Source organism: Schistocerca piceifrons, chromosome 4 (assembly GCF_021461385.2).
Source record: "Schistocerca piceifrons isolate TAMUIC-IGC-003096 chromosome 4, iqSchPice1.1, whole genome shotgun sequence".
Classification (NCBI taxonomy): domain Eukaryota; kingdom Metazoa; phylum Arthropoda; class Insecta; order Orthoptera; family Acrididae; genus Schistocerca; species Schistocerca piceifrons.
The window spans coordinates 132,548,471-132,570,473 of record NC_060141.1 but is presented as its reverse complement, the minus strand read 5'-3'; the positions used below and the strand labels follow the sequence as shown (position 1 = coordinate 132,570,473).

At 40.0% G+C, this 22,003-nt stretch overlaps 2 protein-coding genes across 3 annotated transcripts in view; one reads left to right on the top strand and one right to left on the bottom strand.

Annotated features, from left to right (window-relative positions):
* Nucleotides 1–5,718, bottom strand: part of LOC124794741 (F-box only protein 11) — a 59,474-nt gene extending 53,756 nt beyond the window's left edge. Inside the window, exons 1-2 of the mRNA XM_047258348.1 lie at nucleotides 5,522–5,718; nucleotides 1,787–2,119 (exon numbers count right to left, since the gene is read on the bottom strand). Of these exons, the coding sequence (XP_047114304.1) occupies nucleotides 1,787–2,119; nucleotides 5,522–5,618 (430 nt within the window). The 5' untranslated portion in view covers nucleotides 5,619–5,718. The remainder of the gene's footprint in view (nucleotides 1–1,786; nucleotides 2,120–5,521) is intronic.
* LOC124794742 (CAAX prenyl protease 2) overlaps nucleotides 5,601–22,003 on the top strand; it is a 109,434-nt gene continuing 93,031 nt past the window's right edge. Inside the window, exons 1-3 of one of the 2 annotated variants that reach the window (XM_047258350.1) lie at nucleotides 5,601–5,883; nucleotides 6,100–6,205; nucleotides 6,813–6,951. In XM_047258350.1, the coding sequence (XP_047114306.1) occupies nucleotides 5,771–5,883; nucleotides 6,100–6,205; nucleotides 6,813–6,951 (358 nt within the window). In that variant the 5' untranslated portion in view covers nucleotides 5,601–5,770. The remainder of the gene's footprint in view (nucleotides 5,884–6,099; nucleotides 6,206–6,812; nucleotides 6,952–22,003) is intronic. The other variant, XM_047258349.1, reaches the window with a different exon arrangement.

Below are 22,003 nucleotides of genomic sequence, written 5' to 3'. Positions count from 1 at the left end.
CAGACTGAAAATGTTCTCTCTCTCTCTCTCTCTCTCTCTCTCTCTCTCTCTCTCTCTCTCACACACACACACACACACACACACACACACACACACACACACACACAGTCATAGCCTTCAGGTCTGCCGAAAGCTGAGATACCACCCTTCAGCTTTTTTATTCTTAACGTAACTGTATTGTGTTAAGTCACTGGGTGCAGCATGTTTGAAATGGATTCTTCGCAGGTGATATCGTGGAGTAACGCGGTGACACGCTTTAATGTGGGATGTCAATGTTTCTCAGTTTGTTTTGTTCCCTTGTCTGTGAGTTATTTTAATGTAGTGAATTTTCGCTATTTGTTGGTTCTCAGTTTTGAAATTGTCGGAGTGTGTTGATAATAGTTTGAAAGTTATTTTTTTGGGTTTTCGTTTGGTACTACGTACAGATCTTACAACAAAATTTAGCAAGTGTTTTTTGGTAGGGTAGTAAATATGTTTATGTATTTCTGGTGTTAACTGTTAGAAGTTAAATGTGTTTCTTTGTGTTGCTAATTTTGAGAAGTGGATACCAAAATTTATGTTGGAGTAGGCACTTTTTAATGATTTTGCATACTTTGTCTGTATTAGTAGTCGAAGCTCATATTTAGTAGTTTATAGTGGTGAGTATCAAGGAGTGTTATTTTGGTCTCACTAGATTTTGATAATGCTTAGTTCTGCTAGTTGTGGATTGCTGGTATCATGGGTTTTGTCTGAGCTATACAGGTTAAGTGAAAATAGAGGGACCAGCTTTTCGTGTTGGGGTATTGCTGTCTTCATTTGAGCTACATAAAACAAGCAAAATGTATGATACCAATGGTATGTTTTTTTGCATTTTTGGTTGGGTTGGTTACTGTTGATTTCACGTAGTACGTTATTTTTGGGTGAATACTTCTTTGGAATGATGTTGCTCACTGCCACATATTTAGTTTGCCCTCATCCAAAACTCCCTACCACCCACAGTTGTCCTGTTAGCTCCATTTTATTGCTAGAGTTAGAACATTTCATGTGTTATCGGTGTTTGTTCATGGGTGTAATGAATGATGTAAGGGCTGCCATACTGAATACACTTTAAGTAGGGAAGCCAACCATCTTGATAATGTCACAGGTCAAAGCAGACAGGTGGTATACCATTTTTTGGTATTATATGAATCAGTTACCGATCTCCATCAGAAGTGGTTCATGCTGCCACATTTCCACTATGATTTTTCACTATAGTTTGAATTAGGCTGTGTTATTTTAAAGTCATTCCTCGATTATGGGTGCAACATTTGTACAATTTACATTTAAGAATTAACACGAAACTAAAAAACAGGCAGACCTGACAACAACATTATAGACCTATACAGTGAGTCTGATCATGAATGAGAGCTGTGTTTGTTTACCACCAAAGAAAGGAAAAGGAAGTGTTATGGACATAAAAACTTACTACTCATTGAATGATCCTTCATAACAAAAGGTCCCCCTAGTATTTATTATATAGCACAAATAGAAATTCTGAGACAACTGTCTCAGGGCCTAAACGAAAAACTATTTATAAATTGTAACAAACACTGATGAGGCAATGAAATTATAAAAATGAAACATCAACTGTTTGATAAAGAGTATAGAATTTTATGATAGGCTTTGTCCTTTCCTGCACCAAAATAGCTCTTTTCTCAAGAATTATTCCTGCTACCAACACTCATTCATAGATTACCATTCAGGTGATGCTTTCAATGCTTTTAAAGATTTTCAAAATAGTGTTCGTAAATTAATGTTGAATACTTACGATCATATGATACTGAACAGTTCCGCCTCGGCCTTTTGCGAGCTGGCAGCATGGAAGCAGTGTAACTATTAGCAGTCGATACAGTGGAAGACGCTGCCATACTTGTACTAGTTGAAGGTTCATGGTGAGGAGGGGATTTTCTACGAAGGTCGTACGGGGACTGATGGCTAGTAGTGCCATTGTTTACACTAGATGAACTTGTGTTTCCAGCAGATGCCGCAGAGGCTGAGCTGCCGGCAGCATTTGATCCAGTCACTGTGGATGCACTCGAAGCACCACCAGCACCTGGTATATTCTGGTTTGGCACATGACACTGGAGTTCACATGGGTCTGCTAAAGAAACAAAGAGCAATGAGTATGATAATACTGTATACACCTGAAGAGTAATTTAATAATCAATCTCCCCCCCCCCCATGTGTGTGTGTGTGTGTGTGTGTGTGTGTGTGTGTGTGTGTGTGTGTGTGTGTGTGTGCACACTGTTTACACAATTTGTTGCAACAACACAAATATCAAATGTTTTACTCACTATGTACCACATTAGTGCTTATAGAATGCGCATGCAACACGCAAATGTGTTGTTAATGATCCATCTTTGTACTCTTCGCTATTCTTTACATATCTCATCTCTTTTTCCATTTTAAATTTGGCTGCAAGCTGGGCTAGTGTGTGATGCTAGACACCCCCAAGCCCCTTGAAGTCTCAGTTGTGACACACCAATCTGTAGTGTAGCCCAAGGCTAGGTTACATTGGAAGGTCACATTTCGGTTGAGAGTTGGTGAAGCCAGCAAATTTGAATGCCAAAATAGAGATTGTGGTAACCAACTGACCAGTGGCTTAACATAATGTTCACACTTGTGCTATGATTAAATGCACTTTGTCATATTTAATGCTTTTTTCGTCATCAGAAGAAGAACTGCAAGAGGTAGGCCTATACTCAGAAAACATATTAGATAATGGACAAGTCTCCACTGAGTATTTTGATGCACAAAGTGCCATCCTCTCCCCAATGCAATGGGGAGAGGATGGCACTATATAATTTTTTCATTCCAAGATGTACTGCTCCACTGCTTGTTGTCTCATGTAGTACAGCAATTAAATCAATGGCCAATTGACTAAATTACTGGCCTAGTGTGATCCAGCCTCTGTGTCAAGATTTACCAGTACAGCCAAATGAAATTAATCTGAACATTATTTTATTGGTGCTTGAAAACTGTTGTCACGTAGTAAATCATTTGAAGGAATACAGAAAGCAGCCATTTTTTTTTAATTACTTATGCAGATGTGTGTTGGGATTTCACCTACTTTCAATTGACTTTACAGCACTATCTGTATATTTGTCATCACGGTACCAAAGGAAAAATTGAACTAGAAACAAATTATGAGACAGAACTATTAGTCAGTACATACTTACCTTCGTGACGTGAAATGTATAATACTGTTGACAAACAGTAAAAGCAACATTACGTAGCTTTCAGAATAAATAGCTTTGCCTTAAGAGAGGACAGAGAGAGAGGCTGGGCAAAGTTAATAGGGAAGGGTACGTCATTCAGACCCAGGATGAGAGAGAAAAACAGTGGTGAGGACAATAATTGTGCTCAATCCTCACTATACCCTCTCATCCTGGGGTCTGAATAACCTACCTCTCTCCTTCCCAGGAAAGGAACTCTTAGTTCTGAAAGCTAGGTAGTATGTTACTTCTACTTATGTATGAGTTTATGAACAATAATAAGCATTTCATCGTTTTGAAGATTAAGTAGTGTACATCAATTGTCTATAATTTGTCCATATTTCTCAATGTGACCATCCCATTCTGAATACCACGGTCAATGAATTGACACGTCTGTAAGAGTTTCAAGTCAAACGAAAATGGCAAGCAGCTTGAAACATCTTATGTACAAAGTTAATATATTGTGCCCCCACCATTTTAAACACAATACACAGCACATTATCTGAACAAAAAACTGTGCCACAGAATTGGAATAAAACAAAGGTCACTGCATCTATGAGAAAAGTAGCAGAAGTGATCCACAGAACTACAATGGTACGACTGACAACTTGCATTAAATGTTCAGAAACGTAAAACTTTGCAGCTTAGAAAATTAGTACACCGTGGACACATCAATGAGTTACTGATGGAATCAATCAACAAATGCAAGTATTCGAGTTTAAGAATTTATTGGAAGGTCATTATGAAATGGAATGATAACACAGGAGACCACTTACAAAACAGATTGTGATGTTATACTAAATGTAACTAATAACTAACAAGATACTACTGAATGCATATAAATAATGGCAGCATAAATGATATATTTTTAATTTGCAAGAGACACTGAATTATTGAAACATCTTAAGTGGCAGGTGCCTAAAGATAAGCCTCCAACTACCATGTTAAAGTCTAGCTATTTACAAAATTTCAAGAATTAAGTTATGTGAGGACTCTAGGAACACATTACAGCTCCTCATGTATCTGTTTCATACACACAGTGAAGATCACATTAGGCAAGTGATACTACGCAGGCACACATTTAACCATCTTTCCACACTACATATAACAATGAATAAAGCCAATGTTTTACAATGGGAAGTACCCTATGTCAGGTGTGTTACAGAAGTTTGCATAATATGGACACATATATAGTGCCAGTTGCTGTATTTCTTCAAGAGATGAAATGATGGTACATAAATCTGATTTATTCACCATTGTTACTTACAAACAAAACAATGAAAAGCTGGCACACACCTTGCGCAATGAACTCTTTAAAACTACAGGGCATCACTTTTGACAGTAATTGCATAGCATTTCCAGAAAACCACTACCATTATCTATTATACAAAATCAAACATCCAGTGGCAGTGTAGAACAATTACAAATGAGATATATAACAGTATTAAGATTTGCTCTAATGGCATTGCACACAGAACATACAGGTGAGCTGTGAGGTTTTTGCGATTTGCAGAACGCTGGGTCTTATTAGACGAAACATGGTTCCCAATAAATATGGGAATGAAATCGTTAACAAAAAGTTGATGTTTAATACATGAACGTTAACGATCCATAGGATGGGCTTTTTTTTCTTATATAACAACGAAAGAAAGAAATCAGCTGGCCATATCTACAATGCAAATATAACATCCTTCATCAGAGCAACACGCGTTCACACACAAAACAATCTGCTTGCTGCTGATCACAACACTACAATACATAACTTTGCTCTGTGGTGGACAATTAAATATATGTACGATTGTGATACGACTTAAGTGGCGATTAGAGCACAATCCGGATCCGAAAGTTTATGAGTATTACAATATACGAAACATTTTCGGCAATGAAACTGACAATGAGTACCGTTCAATGTAGAATTAAGAGCTGGTAAGTATACTCTCACATAATTCCAACCAGTTTTGCCAAAGCCATTCACTCCTTCCCCCTGACGTCCACCGGAACGGTTCACAAAAACGATACATCTTACATACGGATAAACGGCAGACTCGCAAAATATGTAATTTGACATTGCATAGAGATATGGTAATTTCTTCCAGTCTTCTTTAAAATTACTTTAATGAAACTAAAACGCACATTATATGTTGAAGGCCCTTTACATCTAATATGTTACAAAACGATTACACATAGTGATCACACACAAAACTGATAAGCTGTCAATAGGTACGGACATGGGCCTGGGACGAGTCCAAGCATTTCAGTTCTGGCAGAGAACAGCAGTCTTCTCTTACCTGAGCTCGCTCTTGACGGTAGAGGAATGCGGTTTGCATTTTTTCTTCTCGATCTCCGAACGTAAGAACGAGAAGAGGTGAAAGAAGCACTCGGCATTTTAAAATATCCCTGTAATTCTGCAGCAGAAAATCCTAAACAAAGGATACCCTTCCATCAGTACTGGCAGCCATTTTCTTATTCCTAAGGCAGACTAACGAATGGCGAATAGGAAAGCTTCAAGGAGTCACGTGACAGCGTAGAATAGCAGTATGGAGGATAGAAGAATGAAAGAATACGCATGTATATCGTCTATAGTGGCATGTTTTCTTTTGTCAGTCGTTTATGTCGCTAGTTTATATGTCTGGAATTCCCCACATAACAGGTCTGTGCTTCGCTTTCATGATGTCTTTTGTGAAATATTTTATCTGCTAATCATTAACTATTAAGTCGTCTGCACAATGATTACACGTGACGCTGTTGCCAAATGTATTTGAAAAATGTCACTGAGTCCATAAATTTCGGATTTACGCCCGTATTTTATCGTCAGCATATCACATTTCAGGCAACTTTTAATTTCTTTTTTTCTACATTGTTACAGAGACCACCCATCGACCATAAAGAAAAGATTCTTAAGCGTTTTCATAATGATGTTCGTATCCCCGCTATTTTTATATAGCTTTTCCAGAGAAGGAATTTTAAAAAAGGTAAATAAAAATATAAGAGGAAAAATATATGAAAGCCAGATGAAAACCATAAAAACTGGCGAAAGACTTCAGTGATAACTCATATTCGAGGAGTGTTAAAGGTATCAAATGATGATGTAAGGTATTCGAAAAAGCAACTGGAAAGAAAGAAAATTAAAGCACAAGAGTTAACTAACTCATTGAAGGCATATATTTTTCTGCTGTACCTCGACATTGAAGAAATTGAATAATCGATAGATGTAACAGCCTACAAGACAACTAGAAACTTTCTGAAATCTTTTGATTGGCACTTGTGGCATTATTATATTATAAATATGACGATATGTGCTGATGAGAAATAGTAAAATTACTGTTCTCTGGCGCTCTCACCTCTACTTAAAGCCAATGAAAATTCTTACTATTACAAACTTAACACAGTGTTATACAGATTTCTGCCACAATATCGAAATGAACATTGATATTTGTGAAGTGCAGTCCAAAGCATAGTTTTAATGTTGCTCAGTCTTTATTTGTTGCAAAAAATGTGCTAGGAATTCTTACTGTGAGTTACGTTTTTCTGTCAAAACAGGCACTGATAAGCATTGAAATTCAAATCTTTAAATTCCAGGCTTCAATATGGGAACTTCTGGGATTAAGGTGGCAAGGCCTTTTTCCTGCTGCAGTTATTCCACTCTTGTTAACAATGCTTCTCTTCCTTGGACCTATATGCATGCAAGGTTTCAGTGGACTGTGGAAGCTCTATGCAGGTTGGTATTGGTTTTTAGTTGATTGTTATCTATAGACTTTAAGTGTCTTCATATCCGCTAATGCACACTGCAAACAATAAAATGCACAGCACCTGTCTTTGGTGTTCTTTATTTCTTTGTTTTCAACAATTTTGTCTTCATTGTTTTGATTATTACTATGTAATAGTTTAGTTTCAGTTAGTTAGTATTATTTTAATTTGCAAAGGATATAAAAATACATGAATAAATTCATGGACCTTGCCGTTGGTGGGGAGGCTTGCGTGCCTCAGCGATACAGATAGCCGTACCATAGGTGCAACCACAACGGATGGGTATCTGTTGAGAGGCCAGACAAACGCTTGGTTCCTGAAGAGGGGCAGCAGCCTTTTCAGTAGTTGCAGGGGCAACAGTCTGGATGATTGACTGATCTGGCCTTGTAACACTAACCAAAATGGTTAGGGGACTACTCAACAGGACATTGTTATCAGGAGAAAGAAAACAGGCGTTCTACGGATCAGAGCGTGGAATGTCAGATCCCTTAATCGGGCAGGTAGGTTAGAAAATTTAAAAAGGGAAATGGATGGGTTAAAGTTAGATATAGTGGGAATTAGTGAAGTTCGGTGGCAGTAGGAACAAGACTTTTGGTCAGGCGAATACAGGGTTATAAATACAAAGTCAAATAGGGGTAATGCAGGAGTAGGTTTAATAATGAATAAAAAAATAGGAATGCGGGTAAGCTACTACAAACAGCATAGTGAACGCATTATTGTGGCCAAGATAGACACGAAGCCCACACCTACTACAGTAGTACAAGTTTATTTGCCAACTAGCTCTGCAGATGATGAAGAAATTGAAGAAATGTATGATGAAATAAAAGAAATTATTCAGATAGTGAAGGGAGACGAAAAATTAATAGTCATGGGTGACTGGAATTCGGTAGTAGGGAAAGGGAGAGAAGGAAACATAGGTGAATATGGATTGGGGCTAAGAAATGAAAGAGGAAGCCACCTGGTAGAATTTTACACAGAGCACAACTTAGTCATAGCTAACACTTGGTTCAAGAATCACAAAAGAAGGTTGTATATATGGAAGAAGCCTGGAGATACTAAAAGGTATCAGATAGATTATATAATGGTAAGACAAAGATTAGGAACCAGGTTTTAAATTGTAAGACATTTCCAGGGGCAGATGTGGACTCTGACCACAATCTATTGGTTATGAACTGTAGATTAAAACTGAAGAAACTGCAAAAAGGTGGGAATTTAAGGAGATGGGACCTGTGTAAACTGACTAAACCAGAGGTTGTACAGAGTTTCAGGGAGAGCATAAGGGAACAATTGACAGGAATGGGGGAAAGAAATACAGTAGAAGAAGAATGGTTAGCTTTGAGAGATGAAGTAGTGAAGGCAGCAGAGGATCAAGTGGGTAAAAAGACGAGGGCTACTAGAAATCCTTGGGTAACAGGAGAAATATTGAATTAAATTGATGAAAGGAGAAAATATAAAAATGCAGTAAATGAAGCAGGCAAAAAGGAATACAAACGTCTCAAAAATAAGATTGACAGGAAGTGCAAAATGGCTAAGCAGGGGTGGCTAGAGGACAAATGTAAGGATGTAGAGGCTTATCTCACTAGGGGTAAGATAGATACTGCCTACAGGAAGAAAGGCAAGCAGAAAGGTGGAAGAAGTGTATAGAGGGTCTATACGAGGGCGATGTACTTGAGGACAATATTATGGAAACGGAAGAGGATGTAGATGAAGATGAAATGGGAGATATGATACTGCGTGAAGAGTTTGACAGAGCACTGAAAGACCTTAGTCGAAACAAGGCACCAGGAGTAGACAACATTCCATTAGAACTACTGACAGCCTTGGGAGAGCCAGTCCTGACAAAACTCTATCATCTGGTGAGCAAGATGTATGAGACAGGCGAAATACCCTCAGGCTTCAAGAAGAATATAATAATTCCAATCCCAAAGAAAGCGGGTGTTGGCAGATGTGAAAATTACTGAACGATCAGTTTAATAAGTCACGGCTGCAAAATACTAACGCGAATTCTTTACAGACGAATGGAAAAACTAGTAGAAGCCGACCTTGGGGAAGATCAGTTTGGATTCCGTAGAAATATTGGAACACGTGATGCAATACTAACCCTACGGCTTATCTTAGAAGCTAGATTAAGGAAAGGCAAACCTACGTTTCTAGCATTTGTAGACTTAGAAAAAGTTTTTGACAATGTTGACTGGAATACTCTCTTTCAAATTCTGAAGGTGGCAGGGGTAAAATACAGGGAGCGAAAGGCTATTTACAATTTGTATAGAAACCAGATGGCAGTTATAAGAATTGAGGGGCATGGAAGGGAAGCAGTGGTTGGGAAGGGAGTGAGACAGGGTTGTAGCCTCTCCCCAATGTTATTCAATCTGTATGTTGAGCGAGCAGTGAAGGAAACAAAATAAAAATTCGGAGTAGGTATTAAAATCCATGGAGAAGAAATAAAAACTTTGAGGTTCGCCGATGACATTATAATTCTGTCAGAGACAGCAAAGGACTTGGAGAGCAGTTGAGCGGAATGGACAGTGTCTTGAAAGGAGGATATAAGATGAACATCCAAAAGCAAAACGAGGATAATGGAATGTAGTCGAATTAAACTGGGTGATGTTGAGGGTATTAGATTAGGAAATGAGGCACTTAAAGTAGTAAAGGAGTTTTGCTATTTGGGGAGCAAAATATCTGATGATGGTTGAAGTAGAAGAGAATATAAAATGTAGACTGGCAATGGCAAGGAAAGCGTTTCTGAATAAGAGAAATTTGTTAACGTCGAGTATTGATTTAAGTGTGAGGAAGTCATTCCTGAAAGTATTTGTATGGAGTGTAGCCACGTATGGAAGTGAAACATGGACGATAAATAGTTTGGACAAGAAGAGAATAGAAGCTTTCGAAATGTGGTGCTACAGAAGAATGCTGAAGATTAGATGGGTAGATCAAATAACTAATGAGGAGGTGTTGAATAGGATTGGGGAGAAGAGAAGTTTGTGGCACAACTTGACTAGAAGAAGGGATTGGTTGGTAGCACATGTTCTGAGGCATCAAAGGATCACCAATGTAGTATTGGAGGGCGGGGTGGAGGGTAAAAATCATAGCGGGAGACCAAGAGATGAATACACCAAGCAGATTCAGAAGGATGTAGGTTGCAGTAGGTACTGGGAGATGAAGAAGCTTGCAGAGGATAGAGGAGCATGGAGAGCTGCATCAAACCAGTCTCACGACTGAAGACATCAACAGCAAAAAATTCATTTGAAGGATTTTCATGTATTGGCTACTGTGCACTGTTGTTGTGAATCTAAAGGAGCAATTACGGTTTTTTGAATATGTATACCATTCATAGAATCTTTGCCTACTTAATGAAGAAAACTAACATCCACAAAATTATAATGCTGGAAAATTAATGGAAGTGATTTAGTGAATACATAGTACATTAATAATATTTCATTCTTTTTCTGTCGTTCTTCAACCCAAATAATTTATATGCAATTACTTAGTTCGAGAATCTAAATTCTAAAACATCACTATCTCTGTTGTTGTTGTTGTTGTGGTGGTGGTGGTGGTGGTGGTGGTGGTGGTGGAGGTGGTGGTTCGCCCCCCCCCCCCCCCCCCCCCTCCCACTCAAACTGGTCATATTAGAATTTTAATTATTTGGAATCAGTTTGAACAAAGTACATCCCCATGAGCCATGGACCATGCCATTGATTGGTTGATTGGGATGCTTGTTTGCCTCAGCTATACAGATAGTTGTACCATAGATGAAACCACTTCTGAGGGGTGGTCTGTTGAGAGGCCAGGCAAACTTGGGGTTCCCGTAGAGGAGTGGCAGCCTTCTCAATGGTTGCAAAAGTGTGGATGATTGACTGACCTGGCCTTGTAACACCTACTGAAATGGCAATGCTCTGCTTGTATTGCATACAGCTGAAAGCGAGGGGAAACAGTAGCCATAATTTTACCTGAGGGCATGCAGCTCTACTGTGTGGTTAAATGATCATGGCATCCTCTTGGGTAAAATATTCCGGAGGTAAAATAGTTCCCCAATCATATCTCCAGGTGGAGACTGCTCAGCAAGATTTCATCATCAGGAGAAAGAAAACTGCCATTCCACAAAGTGGAGCATGGAACGTTAGATCCCTCAATCAGACAGAGAGGTTAGAAAGTTAAAAAGTGAAATGGATAGGTTAAAGTTATAGTGGGAATCAGCTATAAATACAAAATAAAATTGGGGATAATGCAGGAGTTGGTTTACTAATGAATAGGAATATAGTTATGCAGTGAGCTACTATGAACAGCACAGTGAACAGATTATCGTAATCAAGTAGACATGAAACCCGCACCCACCACAGCGGTAAAAGTTTATGTACCAACCAAATATGATGAAGAGATTGAAAAAATGTACGAGGGCTATCCACAAAGTACATTACGTTTTGGAATTAAAAATAAATAAAGTATTGGAAATTTTTTTTATTATATACAGATGAAAGCCACACTTAGATACTACTTTTCTGCATAGTTGCCATTTAAATTAAGGCACTTATTGTAGCGATGGACGAGCTTGGAAATTTCTTTGTCGTAAAATTCGGCCGCCTGCACCTTCAACCACGTGGTTACCTCTTCTTTTGGGACAGAAAAGGTGTGATTTTTGTGGATTTCCTGGAAAGGGCCACTACAATAAACTCTCAAAGGTATTGCCAAACTCTGCACAACCTCAGAAGAGCAATACAAAACAAGCGCAGGGGAAAGTTGGGCTCAAAGATCTTGCTGATTCACGACAACGCCCGGGTCTACGTGGTAAATGCCACTCGTGAAGTTCTCGAATCTTTTAAGTGGGAGCTGTTTCCTCATCCGCCGTACAGTCCCAACCTGGCACTGAGCGACTTCCACTTATTCGCAGCAGTGAAGAAGTGGTTGGCTATGCAGCATTTTGATGACGACGCACAGCTTCAAGAAGAGGTAACCACGTGGTTGAAGGCGCAGGCGGCCGAATTTTACGACGAAGGAATTTCCAAGCTTGTCCATTGCTACGATAAGTGCCTTAATTTAAATGGCAACTATGTACAAAGGTAGTATTTAAGTGTGGCTTTCATCTGTATATAATAAAAAACATTTCCAATACTTTATTTATTCTTAATTCTAAAATGTAATGTACTTTGTGGATAGCCCTCGTATGAGATAAAAGAAAGTAATTAGATAGTGAAGAGAGACAAAAATTTAATAGTTATGGGGGAATGGAATTGGATAGAAGGAGAAGGAAGACAAGGAAAAATAGTGGGTGAATATAGACTGGGAGAAAGGAATGAACAAGGAAGTTGCCTGATAGAATTTTGCACAGAGCTCAATTTAATCATTGCTAACACTTGGTTTAAGAATCGTAAAAGAAGGCTGTATAAATGGAAGAGGCCTAGAGACTCAGAAATTTTCAGGTTGATTATATATTGATAAGAAAGAGATTTTGGGACCAGATTTTAAACTGTAAGACATTTCCGGGAGCAGATGTGGACTATGACCACAATTTATTGGCTATTAACTGTTGATTAAAATTGAGGAAATTGGAAAAGGTTGGAAATTATGGAGATGGGACCTGGAGAAGTTGAAATAACCCTACTGTTAAAGAGGCTTTTTGAGGAAACGAAAGCAACTGTACGAATATCAAAAAATCAGATGGGAAACTAGTCCTAAGCTAAGGGAGGTCATGAAAGGGGAGATGATATACTGTGAGAACAATTTGACAGAGCACTGAGAGACCCAAGTCAAAACAAGGCCCCAGTAGTAGACAATATTCCATCATAACTAATGATAGCCTTGGGAGATCCATGCATGACAGAACTCTTCCATCTAGTGTGAAAGATGGGTGAGACAGGTGATATATACGCAGTCTCCAAGAAGAATGTAATAATTCAAATTCCAAGGAAAGCAGATGCGAACAGGTGTGAATGTTTCTGAACTATCAGTTTAACAAGTCATAGCCGTGAAATACTAACACAAAATACTTACAGGAGGGTGAAGAAAAACTCTTAGAAGCCGACCTCAGGGAAGATTGGTTTGGATTCTGGAGAAATACAGCAACACTCAAGGGAGTTCTGACCCTACAACTTATCTTGGAAGACAGGTTAAGGAAAGGCAAATTTAATTTTATAGCTGTTGTTGTTGTGGTCTTCAGTCCTGAGACTAGTTTGATGCAACTCTCCATGCTACTCTATCCTGTGCAAGCTTCTTCATCTCCCAGTACCTACTGCAACCTACATCCTTCTGAATCTGTTTAGTGTATTCATCTCTTGGTCTCCCTCTACGATTTTTACCCTCCACCCTGCCCTCCAATACTACATTGGTGATCCCTTGATGCCTCAGAACATGTGCTACCAACCAGTCCCTTATTCTAGTCAAGTTGTGCCACAAACTTCTCTTCTCCCCAATCCTATTCAGTACCTCCGCATTAGTTATGTGATCTACCCATCTAATCTTCAGCATTCTTATGTAGCACCACATTTCGAAAGCTTCTATTCTCTTCTTGTCCAAACTATTTATCATCCATATTTCACTTCCATACGTGGCTACACTCCATACAAATACTTTCAGAAACGACTTCCAGACACTTAAATCAATACTAGATGTTAACAAATTTCTCTTATTCAGAAACGCTTTCCTTGCCATTGCCAGTCTACATTTTATATCTTCTCTACTTCGCCATCATCAGTTATTTTGCTCCCCAAATAGCAAAACTCCTTTACTAGTTTAAGTGTCTCATTTCCTAATCTAATTCCCTCAACATCACCCGATTTAATTTGACTACATTCCATTATCCTCGTTTTGCTTTTGTTGATGTTCATCTTATATCCTCCTTTCAAGACACTGTCCATTCCGTTCAACTGCTCTTCCAAGTCCTTTGCTGTCTCTGACAGAATTACAATGTCATCGGCGAACCTCAAAGTTTTTATTTCTTCTCCATGGATTTTAAGGCCTACTCCGAACTTTTCTTTTGTTTCTTTTACTGCTTGCTCAATGTACAGATTGAATAACATTGGGGAGAGGCTACAACCCTGTCTCACTCCCTTCCCAACCACTGCTTCCCTTTCATGCCCCTCAGCTCCTATAGCCGGCCGCGGTGGCCGTGCGGTTCTAGGCGCTGCAGTCTGGGGACTGCGGGACTGCTACGGTCGCAGGTTCGAACCCTGCCTCGGGCATGAATGTGTGTGATGTCCTTAGGTTAGTTAGGTTTAAGTAGTTCTAAGTTCTAGGGGAGTGATGACCTAAGATGTTAAGTCCCATAGTGCTCAGAGCCATTTGAACCATTTTGAATGAACTCTTATAACTGCCATCTGGTTTCTGTACAAATTGTAAATAGCCTTTCGCTCCCTGTATTTTACCCGTGCCACCTTCAGAATTTGAAAGAGAGTATTCCAGTCAACATTGTCAAAAACATTTCTCTAAGTCTACAAATGCTAGAAGCGTAGGTTTGTCTTTCCTTAATCTAGCTTCTAGGGTCAGTATTGCCTCACGTGTTCCAATATTTCTACGGAATCCAAACTTATCTTCCCTGAGGTTGGCTTCTACTAGTTTTTCCATTCGTCTGTAAAGAATTCGCATTAGTATTTTGCATCCGTCACTTATTAAACTGATAGTTCAGTAATTTTCACATCTTGTCAGCACCTGCTTTCTTTGGGATTGGAATTATTATATTCTTCTTGAAGTCTGAGGGTATTTTGCCTGTCTCATACATTTTGCTCACCAGATGATAGAGTTTTGTCAGGACTGGCTCTCCCAAGGCCGTCAGTAGTTCTGATGGAATATTATCTACTCCTGGGGCCTTGTTTCGACTCAGGTCTTTCAGTGCTCTATCAAACTTTTCACGCAGTATCGTATCTCCCATTTCTTCTTCATATACATCTTGTTCCGTTTCCATAGTATTGTCCTCAAGTACATTGCCCTTGTATAGACCCTCTATACACTCCTTCCACCTTTCTGCTTTCCCTTCTTTTCTTCGAACTGGGTTTCCATCTGAGCTCTTGATATTCATACAAGTGGTTCCCTTTTCTCCAAAGGTCTCTTTAATTTTCCTGTAGGCTGTATTATCTTACCCCTAGTGAGATAAGCCTCTACATCCTTACATTTGTCCTCTAGCCATCCCTGCTTAGCCATTTTGCCCTTCCTGTCAATCTTATTTTTGAGACGTTTGTATTCCTTTTTGCCTGCTTCATTTACTGCATTTTTATATTTTCTCCTTTCATCAATTTAATTCAATATTTCTCCTGTTACCCAAGGATTTCTAGTAGCCCTCGTCTTTTTACCCACTTGATCCTCTGCTGCCTTCACTACTTCATCTCTCAAAGCTAACCATTCTTCTTCTACTGTATTTCTTTCCCCCATTCCTGTCAATTGTTCCCTTATGCTCTCCCTGAAACTCTGTACAACCTCTGGTTTAGTCAGTTTACACAGGTCCCATCTCCTTAAATTCCCACCTTTTTGCAGTTTCTTCAGTTTTAATCTACAGTTCATAACCAATAGATTGTGGTCAGAGTCCACATCTGCCCCTGGAAATGTCTTACAATTTAAAACCTGGTTCCTAATCTTTGTCTTACCATTATATAATCTATATGATACCTTTTAGTATCTCCAGGCTTCTTCCATGTATACAACCTTCTTTTGTGATTCTTGAACCAAGTGTTAGCTATGACTAAGTTGTGCTCTGTGTAAAATTCTACCAGGTGGCTTCCTCTTTCATTTCTTAGCCCCAATCCATATTCACCTATGTTTTCTTCTCTCCCTTTCCCTACTACCGAATTCCTGTCACCCATGACTATTAAATTTTCATTCTCCCTTCACTGTCTGAATAATTTCTTTTATTTCATCATACATTTCTTCAATTTCTTCGTCATCTGCAGAGCTAGTTGGCATATAAACTTGTACTACTGTAGTAGGTGTGGGCTTTGTGTCTATCTTGGCCACAATAAGGCGTTCACTATGCTTTTTGTAGTAGTTTACCCGCACTCCTATTTTTTATTCATTATTAAACTGACTCCTGCATTACCGCTATTTGATTTTGTATTTATAACCCTGTATTCGCCTGACCAAAAGTCTTGTTCCTGCTGCCACCGAACTTCACTAATTCCCACTATATCTAACTTTAACCTATCCATTTCCCTTTTTAAATTTTCTAATCTACCTGCTCGATTAAGGGATCTGACATTCCACACTCCGATCCATAGAACGCCAGTTTTCTTTCTCCTGATAACGACGTCCTCCTGAGTAGTCCCTGCCCGGAGATCCGAGTGGGGGACTATTTTACCTCTGGAATATTTTACCCAAGAGGACGCCATCGTCATTTAACCATCCAGTAAAGCTACATGCCCTCGGGAAAAATTACAGCTGTAGTTTCCCCTTGCTTTCAGCTGTTCGCAGTACCAGCACAGCAAGGCCGTTTTGGTTAGTGTTACAAGGCCAGATCAGTCAATCATCCAGACTGGTGCCCCTGCAACTACTGAAAAGGCTGCTGCCCCTCTTCAGGAACCACACGTTTGTCTGGCCTCTCAACAGATACCCCTCCGTTGTGGTTGCACCTACGGTACGGCTATCTGTATCGCTGAGGCACGCAAGCCTCCCCACCAATGGCAAGGTCCATGGTTCTTGTTGGGGAAGTTTATAGCATTGTAGATTTATAGAAAGCTTTTGACAGTGTTGAGTGGAATTCTATCTTTGAAATTCTGAAGGTAGCAGGGTTAAAATGCATGGAGTGAATCACTTATTTACAGCTTTTACAGAAAGCAGACAGCACTTATAAGAGTGGAGAGGCACAGGGGGGAAACAGTGGTTGAGAAGGGAGTGAGACAGGGTTGTAGCCTATCCCCGATGTTATTCAGTCTGCACTTTGAGCAAGCAGAAAAGGAAACAAAAGAAACATTTAGAGTAGGAATTAAAGTTCAGGGAGAAGAAATAAAAACTGTTTGCTAATGACATTGTAATTCTGTCAGTGACGGCAAAGGACTTGGAAGAGCAGTTGAATGGAATGGGCAGTGTCTTGAAAATAGGATATAAGATGAATGGCAACAAATGCAAAACAAGGATAATGGAATGCAGTGAAATCAAATCAGGTGATACTGTCTTTGTGGCATATATAAGGTTAATTTGATCAACCATAGCCACCCCATACACTGTTGCATCGTAGAATGTTAAGATTTCAAGTTTTTTTTTTCCACGTTTTTGTATTTCTACTTCACCACCCAGTGTACTGAGAGGAATGACTTTTTATATTTCTTACCTTGGTATACAATCATGGTGCAGTCTTATGTTGTCAGCCTGGTACAGGACGGTGGTTGAGTGTATTTCAGTATTTAGCTACTTTGTCTCATTAGAGATTACAAGACAGATCTTGTTCATTGTACCAACTAATCAAGTTTTCTTTTCTTTGAGCTTTTTAGCAAGTTGACGAGATGTGAAGATATTGCCTGTCATCACATTTCTTCCTCCATTTAGAAATGGCTCCATGAGCGACATAATATTCAGAGTGGTTGCTTCTGTCTATGCATGTCATCTTTCTTGGGCCATAGGGAATCATTACACGTGTATTTTGGTGCTACATGACATCAGTCCAGAATTTAGAAGCTCATTTGTTGTGTTAGTTTGGAATGAATTGAGTGAGCCTGCATTTTTTTGCTTGGCAATAGTTGCTCATCTATTGCTATATTTTCTCCGGACCAGTAAGAATGAATACTGTTTTCCACTAACTTTTCCCAAAATTCAGATGCAGGAGCAAATTTGTTGGCTGGCAGGCCAGATTAGGTTGACTTTTAATCAAAACGGAGAAATTTGAGTGCCTGAAATCTGTCCCTTGGCATATAATGCCCTTGTTGAAGGTAAGCCCCCAAGAATGTGGCCAAACATCATCTGCAAACCTTTTGTACAAATGATACCCCAAACATATATAATGGTTATAAATTTTTCCAGTTCCTCGAGTGGCACAGTTCAATCATTTTTTTTTTTTTATTTTTATTTTTTATTACTTTTTGAGAATTTAATTCTGCATATTTATTCATGAGACATAGCATAAGTAGTGGAACCTCCTCTCTCCTTTAGAACATTCACAACTGATCATCTTCCACAAGGTGAAAAATTGTCAATCTCCCACTCATTTCAATCCCTAGCAACCTCTTTGTAAAGGCATTTAACTGGGTCTGCTATGATGGACAAGGTGATGATTGACATAGATCACCATCTGAATCCTCTTCCACTAATCTCTGCTTCTATACAATATCCTCATCTTCACACATCTCTGGTACAAAATCTTCATTTTTGTGAGGAAGCCAGTTTCCAATTCAGCGTCAGATATCTCTAAACAGACGTAACATTTCCTCATCAGAAAGTCTATGCTGAGGAAACATGTTGGAAAATATCTTTCATGGACAAAGAATGTTACCAGAATGACACAATATAAACCGTGGCAGCTTGACATGTGCATGTGGCAAAACACAACATTGAGCAGCAATAAATTTGCATATTGCTGATGGTTGCTGCTTCATTGTTGGATTATTTACATATATTCAGAAGAGAAATTACAGAAGTGTCCTATTGATTCCTTCCACCATTCTATGAATATCGAATGAAATGTTCAAGAAAATACAAATATTTCATAAATCTTAATATGTTGTACAAAAAGAAAAGAAAAAAAAGGTATGACATTGAAGAAAAAAGTATGACTGCGTGGGGGGGGGGGGGGGGGCATTTTAACCCCCTTCACCATTCTAGAGTTAGTATTGCAAGTTAGCTAGCTGAGCATAAGTGTTCTAAAACCTGTAATTTCTTAGACTTGTTTGTCAACACTTCATGCAAGTAAATGTGTTGACTTATTGTATTCACATTGGCAAGCTACAATTTAATTCAGGCTCTGCCCATGTTTTGAATGTGACTGCATGCTGAAGGAGTTCAGGGGGAAATTAGAAATACAGCGACACTTTAAAATTATTTTTGATGAACTTATTGAGTCAAATTACTGTAAAAAAAAAAATGGTTCAAATGGCTCTGAGCACTATGGGACTTAACATCTATGGTCATCAGTCCCCTAGAACTTAGAACTACTTAAACCTAACTAACCTAAGGACAGCACACAACACCCAGCCATCACGAGGCAGAGAAAATCCCTGACCCCCCCGGGAATCGAACCCGGGAACCCGGGCGTGGGAAGCGAGAACGCTACCGCACGACCACGAGATGCGGGCAAATTACTGTAAAATTCCAAGATTTTTGACAGTATACTTTAATGTTTTTACAAGGGAGCAACTGACTGTAAGTAACAGAAATTGGAATCCATTGATATAGACATTTTAGTGATGTCCCTTGTGACCAGAGTTTATACTGTCAACGGAAATGGTACATATATCACACACATCACAATAGCTGCCACCATGGTATAAAATATAGACCATGTTTTGTCTGTAATCATTTGATATAAAATGCTTGTTTTCAGTCTTTCCTGTGTGCATAATACAAATCCTTAAAACAGTTGATAAATACAATTTCCGTGACTTTGATGATAGGAAATCTGCCGTGAAAGATTTTATTTATATACTAGTATTACTGTTAAACTGTTTGCTATTATCATCCAGGAACCTGATATGAAAAACATCTGCCTCCTTAACCAAGGTCATTAACCCGCTTTTGAAATGTGGGCCTTGTATCTGAGGCTGCTAATTTGAATCCTGCTTATGGAAAAAATTTCATTACCAGTACTTACACAAAAAGGGAAAGAGGGGAATGGTGGATTAAATTCTTGATCTTGAGACATTGTGATAGTATCTTGAGTTATATGTCAAACCTCTTTCCAGTTTGTCATTGAATGAGGGCATGTGACACCACTGAGAGGGTTATTCAGCTTAGGAACCCCCTTGGTGCTACTAAAGATAAGTAGGCTGTGTTCCGGGAAAAGGTAATGTTGTGATCTTTCTATCTCACCATCAATACAGACACAGTATTATACTATGCAAACATTTGTTAATCATTTACATGTTACAGTTAAACACCTTATTCCCAAAAAAAAAAAAAAAAAAAAAAAAGCTTTTATCAAAGCTAAGTCTCATGATAAATAAATAAACTAGGTAACTAGAGCCTGTCCCTAAATAGAACCTTGTCAATGATTGTTCTTAACTAGACGTTGGTTCTACTCTTAGTTTTGTAATTGATATATGAAAAGAAGTTATTTGTAAATAAGGAATTCATTAAATATTTCATACAAGCATAATGTGAAAATTCTTCATCTTTTACTGTTAAGAGCTGGAGAGAGTTGACAGTCATTAATGAGAGTATTTGTTTGGAAGTTGCTCACGGTTGGGTGTGATCAGAAGACTGTGTCACCTTGAACCATAAACTTCTTTGCTTCCACCAGAACACTTAGTCCACTCGTGAACACGAGGGATTTACATTCTTGAGGAGCAGAGATTAGACTCCAGTCAGACCAGATTTATACACTCCTGGAAATTGAAATAAGAACACCGTGAATTCATTGTCCCAGGAAGGGGAAACTTTATTGACACATTCCTGGGGTCAGATACATCACATGATCACACTGACAGAACCACAGGCACATAGACACAGGCAACAGAGCATGCACAATGTCGGCACTAGTACAGTGTATATCCACCTTTCGCAGCAATGCAGGCTGCTATTCTCCCATGGAGACGATCGTAGAGATGCTGGATGTAGTCCTGTGGAATGGCTTGCCATGCCATTTCCACCTGGCGCCTCAGTTGGACCAGCGTTCGTGCTGGACGTGCAGACCGCGTGAGACGACGCTTCATCCAGTCCCAAACATGCTCAATGGGGGACAGATCCGGAGATTTTGCTGGCCAGGGTAGTTGACTTGCACCTTCTAGAGCACGTTGGGTGACACGGGATACATGCGGACGTGCATTGTCCTGTTGGAACAGCAAGTTCCCTTGCCGGTCTAGGAATGGTAGAACGATGGGTTCGATGACGGTTTGGATGTACCGTGCACTATTCAGTGTCCCCTCGACGATCACCAGTGGTGTACAGCCAGTGTAGGAGATCGCTCCCCACACCATGATGCCGGGTGTTGGCCCTGTGTGCCTCGGTCGTATGCAGTCCTGATTGTGGCGCTCACCTGCACGGCGCCAAACACGCATACGACCATCATTGGCACCAAGGCAGAAGCGACTCTCATCGCTGAAGACGACACGTCTCCATTCGTCCCTCCATTCACGCCTGTCGCGACACCACTGGAGGCGGGCTGCACGATGTTGGGGCGTGAGGGGAAGACGGCCTAACGGTGTGCGGGACCGTAGCCCAGCTTCATGGAGACGGTTGCGAATGGTCCTCGCCGATACCCCAGGAGCAACAGTGTCCCTAATTTGCTGGGAAGTGGCGGTGCGGTCCCCTACGGCACTGCGTAGGATCCTACGGTCTTGGCATGCATCCGTGCGTCGCTGCGGTCCGGTCCCAGGTCGACGGGCACGTGCACCTTCCGCCGACCACTGGCGACAACATCGATGTACTGTGGAGACCTCACGCCCCACGTGTTGAGCAATTCGGCGGTACGTCCACCCGGCCTCCCGCATGCCCACTATACGCCCTTGCTCAAAGTCCGTCAACTGCACATACGGTTCATGTCCACGCTGTCGCGGCATGCTACCAGTGTTAAAGACTGCGATGGAGCTCCGTATGCCACGGCAAACTGGCTGACACTGATGGCGGCGGTGCACAAATGCTGCGCAGCTAGCGCCATTCGACGGCCAACACCGCGGTTCCTGGTGTGTCCGCTGTGCCGTGCGTGTGATCATTGCTTGTACAGCCCTCTCGCAGTATCCGGAGCAAGTATGGTGGGTCTGACACACCGGTGTCAATGTGTTCTTTTTTCCATTTCCAGGAGTGTATTTTCTATGGTTTCCCCTAATTGCTTATAGTAAGTGCAGGAAAGGGTTGTTTTGAAAAGGGTACTTTGTTCCGTCCAGTGTCTCAGATGGTCATGTTCTCGACATAATTTTGCACCATAAGTTTCCTTCTATTTTCGTTCTTATGAATTTTAACTAAAT